Here is a 7505-nt window from a genome sequence, read left to right on the forward strand (position 1 = left end):
TATAAAACCTATTTCTCTATATCTATTTCTTAATACAAACTAAAAGCTAAAACCTTCAGTGTTCTTATATCATTCTTATATCTGATATATTTGATTTCCTAATTATAAGCAGTAATATACAAAAGATTGCATGATGTGGCATACAGGTATTCAAGGCATAGAGATGAGGATCATTTACCCCTCCCCCCCCCCCCACCCCTCCCCCTTCCCCCGACAACAAAGTTCTCTCAGTCTAATCGCTTAAACCAAACATATTGGTACATATAGAATAAAACATCGTGTGAAGTACATACATAATTAAGCATCGGTGAAAAGATATTTTCATTTCTCAAAAATTTACATTTGGGTTTGACAAGAAATCAGAAAACTTTAAAGCACTTGTTTTTTTACAATATCTCATGTATAAATATTTTCTTACATTTCTAACTAATGCAGAACATTTTAAACAGTGGCGTCGAAAGCAAATTGAAAGTGTGTGTGTGTGTGGGGGGGGGGGGGGGGGGCGGCTAGACTAATAATGAAAAATCTTTGCAAGCAAAAACCGTGATGGGGGGGGGGGGGGGGGGGCAGCTTAATTCATGATATTTCAATTTTTAGTATGTTAATTCAAGAAAAATTATTTTTGCTGATGCTATGTGCCTGATGCCTAGCTTTGCAGAAAAAAAGTTCCGGCTCTAACGCCTATGCTAAAACATAATTAAATTCATCACCATCACCCGTTGAGAGGGGATAATTTCTTAACTAACGTTGCAGCTAATCGTTTATTTGTGGGAAGACAGTTTTATGTGATACAGGCGAATGATAGTGTATATACGTATGTAGCTAAAAATCAAAAGTATCGACATTTACACAGTTTACACCGTCAATTGTCGATTACCGTGCGATCAAAAAGTGTTTTTAAAATAATATTAATCGTCTTTATATATATATACATGTATATATATGATATTTTATTCCAGTGATAATGAAAAACACGTTTTAAAATTCTATACCAAAGAGGCGCATGGGCCACATCGCTCATCTTTTTTAAACATGAAGCTCTTCTCAAATATTGTGAAACTCACATAATTTTTCATAGATCATACATAAAACAATATATATTAAAAAGAAGATCGTTCAAACCTACATTATTGAACATCATATCGTAAGATCAAAGACGCATCAACTGACTATATAATCACATTATTGAAGATAACACAATTTAAAGATGAAAAATAACAACAGGTGAATAGTAAATTATTGTGACCTCCTTTTGAATAAAAATAGTGATGTTGATCAATGACCTAAAAATATCAGTTATAAATTTGACTACAAATGATTATAAATAATGATACAAGGTCACTGTAAATAACCTTGATATGAAGATAATAAGCTGCTTACATTGTAATATCACTCGACATTATACAATTAATGCTGTTTTTAAGGTAAATACGATGATTTAACTGCCCGAGAGGTATAATATTCACCGAGACGAAATCCAGCAACGAATGTATAAAGACATCTCAAATTGAGTGTTATCAAGCGAAGATTTTTATGTGAAGCCAAAGCCGAAAAATGAGAAGTTTAATTACGCGATATTTCATTGGACGATCTATTTTAGTCCAATGTAGAGAAATTCAAATGTTATATTTACCCCCTAAGCCACGTGCGGGTGAATATCAAGTTTTATTTTTGATGGTTTGAAATGAGCCAATCAAAGAGCTAGGAATTAATCATGTAATAATACATTGTATTTCTTAAGGAAAAGATTTTACAACATTTTTCTACATAATTTATTTTGAACTTTGAACCCCAGTATTGGGTCGGTGTTCACGGTTTGTACAGTTTAAATACCATGTTATATACAGGCACGTAGCATCAGGGGGGGCCAGGGGGGGCTTGGCCCCCCCACTTTTTCTCGCAGCAACAAATTTTTTAAAATTTACATATAGAAAATTGAATTACCATGAAGTTGGCCCCCCCCCCACTTTTTTGGGGGTATGTAAAAAATTGATATGAAAATAAGGAAACGAGGATTGAAATTGAAGTTATATACTACGCCAGCCCCCCCCCCCCCCCCCCCGGATTAGGATTTTGACGATTTTGGAAAACTTTAAATTTCTTTTTTTTTTTTTTTTTTTTTTGCTTGTCAAGATTTTTTGGATGAGTCTGGCCCCCCCACTTTCAAAAACGATGCTACGTGCCTGATATAAGAATGCTTTGATAGTTCACAAATCAGAGCATTAATTGTAGTTCTTGAGAAAATTTTCGATTTTGATATTTGAACCCCAAGTGGAGCCCAGTTATTGGCCTGTGGGTTATAGTTTCTACAATTTAGAATCTACACTATCGGAGTATGCTTGTATATAGTAATCTTAATTTTTGTAGCATTGTAGTTGGGACCCCAGTTTGTCTGGGATCAGGATTTTAACAATTTAAAATTCACACTATCTGACGATGCTTGCCTGGTGATCTCAAATATTGAAACATTGTATTTTTGAGATGAGGTATTCTAAAAAATCTAAAATATTTTCCAAGTACATGGATATTTTTACGATGAACTTTGAACACCTTTTTGGGCACCAGTGTTGATCAGGAGTCATGGTTCAAACAAATTTAGAATCAACACATCTGAATGCATAGTACTCTTGAACCCCTTTTGGAGCCTCAGTTAGTCCGGGGTAATGGTTTTAACAACTTAGAATCTTCACAATATATATATTAGATAGTGTAGAACTTCTTTAACTCACACCACATTTTCACCGTTTCGTTATTATCTTCCCTTTGAAAAGGTCTTTATTTTATCAATATAGAAACCATTTCATATAAGGATGTTTTGAATCGTTTGATTTTCTGGTCCTAAAGTTCTAGAAAAGAAGTCATTGTGAATGTGAGAGATTTACAGACAGGTGAACGACGACTGAAAACAGGTGACCAGAAAAGCTCACTTGAAGCTTCTTTTCAGTTGAGCTAATAAAAGATTCCTTTCAAAAAAACAAAGTGTGAAAATCATACTTTATGATCTTAGATATTCATCGATACTGTAGTGTGGTTTGACACAATATCGTATATCAGATGTTCAGAAATGGTTGATAATCATGTGTTATTTTGATCGGTATTGTAAGATACTATGTTTATCAATGCACTTCTATAAATACATAATGATACAATATGATACTGTAACACAAAATATGACATCAAAACAAGATATGATATTTTATCACATAATATAATGGTTGATAATCATGTGTTAATTTCATCGGTATTGTAAGGTACTATGTTTATCAATGCACTTCTATAAATACATAATGATACAATATGATACTGTAACACAAAATATGACATCTAAACAAGATATGATATTTTATGTGGTATTGCTTCGTGTTATAATTATTGTATTTGATGACAATACCATATCAAAACATAATATATATGATACAATATAGTATCATAAAGCCCCCCCCCCCCTTGGATTAGGATTTACAGGACTTTGAAAAGTAACCTTTTTCCACTTTTTTATCATATTATAAAACTTCATTTTATATGAAACAATATTATATAGTACAATATCATATAAACCAAATATGATGTGATACAATTACATATTTTATAATACAATATACAATATTGTGTCATTTAATACTGTATCATACAATATCATGATACAAATTAATAAATTACACTGTTATATGATAAAATATCATGTGATATAATATCTTATGATACAATATTCTACAGTAAAAATATCAAATAAGTATTACAAAGCTATAAACATTTATATCATATGATATAATATTATGCCTCCAGTCAGTTTGTCTGCATGATAAATATCATATTATAATCATATTATAATCTACCAAAATAAAGATACAATATCATATCCAATCATATTTTTTACAATATAATGTTATATGATATTGTAACATATAAAACAATAGTGTAACATATCATTCAATAATATCATCAATCATAATCATCAATGGAATCATGTTATGTCACTTAACAACAAACACATCTATCAAGCAGGTTTGAGGGAGATAGGAGTTATTTTAGCATCCTTGATAATGGAGATCAGGCTCTGCATCTGAAGCCACTTCTGCGATTCATTTATGTAATAGTTAAATCAACTATGCAAGTTTGAAATAGTACTTTTGTCTATTTAACATGTGACCTTTTCCAAAGAGCTTGGTGAAGTTAGGACCAGTGGTAACTAAGACATAATCATCTGAAGGAACATTCTCCAAAACTCCAAATACCTTAACCTCCTCCAGCATCTGAAATTCATGATGCAGATTCAGCATCCAACTCTTTCAATTCCATAAGAAGGGCAAGACAAGATGCATCATCCATGCAAGTTTGATGAAGATAGGATAAGTAATAACTTAGGACATCAACGACAAGGGTAAAGCATAACCCCCACACCCATCCCCCCTCCTCATCTCAATACTAAGAAGGTACAAGAGTTCTATATATAGTCAGAGTTTAAAACAGATGTTTTTATTTACAGACTTTTGATCTTTGCCCTAAAAAATATTGTTCATTGTAAATCTACATCCAAACTGGCACTTTATCGGTGAAGTCTATGCTTTAAAGGGAAAGGAAGTATCACCTGACCAATTACAAAAATTGATGGATAATAGGACAAAAATGTTTCAAGGTCACTGCACACCCTCTACCCATGACACTATTAGTTCCAAGACCACTGTGCGAGCTATTCCTATAGACATCCTGAGGGTCAATTTGACCAAGGAAAATTAAAAAATTAGGAGAGTTCAATATTCCAGACCTTCACCTTTGACCTAGATATCGTTTTAAGGTCAATACACACTCTTACACCACAGGCACTGTGCCGGTGAAAATATGGAAAGCTTTGATTTTAGAATTATAAAAACTTCAGCTACTACTTGACACAATTGACACCCACAGATTGTGTTGTAAAAATTTAAAATTAGTTCAATATGCAATGGTTTTACTTGGTATACATTGATCAGAGTTTCACACAACAGCAACAGATTTAAACTGTAATCCTCTGCAGCATGTTCGCAGTCTGATGGTGCATTTGATGTTTTAATAATGATGTTCAAGCTCAAATGATCAAATCTGACTTCCTGCAGATTTATTTGTTCCCTCTACTATCAGTAAAATATATCTCACTACTAACAGCAAATAAAATATGTGTCTCTGTATTCTCCAAAAGTTAATTTTTAATGGCAAATTAACCAGCAAGAGCCATACTGTTGCTCATGGGTCAGACAGTACATGTATGTGACAAAATATGCCAGGTGTGGCAGAGCCCCTCACAAGGCAGCTGAAAGAGGCTTCATGGAGACTACTGCTTAACACCCGTCATCTGCTCAGCTTCAAATTTCCTCAAATACTTTAAAATAGTGATAACTAACTAATGATTTTTTAACAAAATAAAACAATCTTTAATGGCACCCAAATAAAACAACGCCATTTTAATTATCATCATTTATCAGCACTTCATAAAATACAGCGACTCTAGCACAATACATAATATCTATCATACACATTCCTTGCAGCAATAATAACAGTCACAGAAATGTCATACGTTCATGCTGAGGCGAGAGTTCAGTCTGTCTGCACTCACACTATCTTCACAGGTTTCTTCCTTCAGGCATACACATGCATACTAACACTTATTATTATCGCACACTACACTTAAGACGCTGGCAAACAGTCCGACAGGATTTCTTTGGCAGTAGAAGAGATCTGGTTGGGAAACACAACATCAAAGTCTATGATGAGATCCCCCCGCTTGCCTGGCTGTTTTGGTATAGGTAGTCCCTCGCCCTGTATACGTTTGGCTGTGTGGGGTTTCACCACTTCCCGTAGTCGCAGGGGAATCTTTCTGCCATCTATTGTCGGGATCTGTAGCGTGGTGCCACATAGAGCCTGAAAGACAAGGAATGGTTTGAGTGAGAACTCTGTACATGAATCATAGGAATCTTAAGTACTCATCTATCTAATCTTACCTACAGTACTCAGATATATAAGCAATGCAGAACATTGGAAGCTGCTTTAACACTAATGAATAAAATATGCGGGTGATAAATGTTTATCAGTTCATATACTTACATCTTTGAGCGATATCTTGGCTTTGTATCGAATGTCACTGCCTTCCCTTGTGAATACACTGTGAGGTTTGTCTTTTATAACAAAGACGACATCTGCAGGTATATTGTTGGGTGTTTGGTCTCCTTCCTTGGGGAATGTAATTTTGGTTCCGGCCTTCCAGCCCGGTTTTATATCAATTGTCAAGATCTTGTCCTCTGTTCTCGTCGATCGTCCGTCATTGTTCAACACTCTACGAGTAATTTTGAGTTTTTTCGTTGCACCTTTATAAATGTCCTCTAACGATACAGGCAACTCACGTACAACTGCAGAGTCCTGCCTCTTCCTCTGGGGTCGGCCCCCACCCATATGACCACCGCCGAAATGACCATACCCATCATCATCAACATCCATTTCTTCCTGACCTGGTTGCCCGCCGAAATGGAACATTCTCGATGGTCCAGGGCCGCCGAATCCACCGCCGCCTCCCCCACCACCGCTGAAAAAGCTAGCAAACGGGTCGTCTCCTCCAAAGAACATTCGGAATGTGTCGCGTGGATTTCCCTGGAATTCGTAGTGGAAATTACCCCCACCCGGTGCGGATCCTTGGAAACCACTTTCGGGGGGAGGTCCGTTTTTCAGCCCTTCTTCGCCATACTTGTCGTAAATTTCCCTCTTGTTTTTGTCACTCAGCACGTCATATGCCTCGGCTATTTCTTTAAACTTCTCTTCTGCTCCAGGCGACTTGTTTTTATCCGGATGATACTTGAGCGCCATTTTCCGGTAGCCTTTCTTGATTTCATCTTCTGAAGCACCTTTGTTGATGCCTAGAATTTTGTAATAATCCTTTCCCATCGTTAATATCACAATATGTCAGCTATATGCAGTTTTTTTTCTAACTTGTCACTCTCCCAATTAAGTTTACACTGAGCTTCGAGTCAGTCTCCAGACCGTTTATTACCTGTTGACAGCTCTCGCTGTTTCTCGCACGACCTAGAAAATACTAGAATATGACGTCAGTTCCTTATCGCCTTCACCAATCCATTTGCTGCGACCTAAAAATAACACAAAGCTGGGTCGCCAAGTAAATAATGGGGAAACACTCAATAGAATAAAAGAAGGGAAATATTTGAAAACATTAATATGACGTTAGGCATAAAGCAAAAAAAACAAAAACAAAAACAAAACAAACAAACCCCAAACAAACAAACAAACAAAAAACAGAAACACAAATAAAAACAAACAAACAAAAAACCTTTGAAAACTTCATGCATTAAGACAGACAAGTAATATTCAAGAATCCTGGTGCTTGCGAATTTTCCATTTATAAATACGACAATTCATGCGTTTATACTCGTATAAGTAAATCTAGAGAGGAATTGGGAGATCCCCCCCCCCCCCCCCCCGATAAACATATAGGACGCACTTGATCTATCTACACTGCCGAGTGC

The 7505-nt window shown here is 35.5% G+C and overlaps 1 protein-coding gene across 1 annotated transcript; it reads right to left on the reverse strand.

Moving 5' to 3' along the window:
• Positions 1 to 5436: 5436 nt before the first annotated feature.
• On the reverse strand, positions 5437 to 7060 carry LOC105323151 (dnaJ homolog subfamily B member 4). The gene is made up of 2 exons (XM_011422127.4): positions 6079 to 7060; positions 5437 to 5895 (listed from the first exon to the last, which is right to left on the reverse strand). Exons 1-2 carry the CDS (start codon positions 6907 to 6909, stop codon positions 5662 to 5664), a joined length of 1065 nt encoding a protein of 354 aa, XP_011420429.3. The 5' UTR covers positions 6910 to 7060; the 3' UTR covers positions 5437 to 5661.
• Between the last annotated feature and the right edge of the window lie 445 nt (positions 7061 to 7505).

This window comes from Magallana gigas, chromosome 7 (assembly GCF_963853765.1).
Source record: "Magallana gigas chromosome 7, xbMagGiga1.1, whole genome shotgun sequence".
Lineage (NCBI taxonomy): Eukaryota > Metazoa > Mollusca > Bivalvia > Ostreida > Ostreidae > Magallana > Magallana gigas.

Excerpts from the sequence above, each read along its gene's own strand:
- LOC105323151 (XM_011422127.4), bottom strand. The coding sequence starts at position 6,909 with ATGGGAAAGGATTATTACAAAATTCTAGGCATCAACAAAGGTGCTTCA. Across the intron at positions 5,896-6,078 it reads CCAAGATATCGCTCAAAGAT|GCTCTATGTGGCACCACGCT; the intron begins GTAAGTATATGA and ends CTTGTCTTTCAG.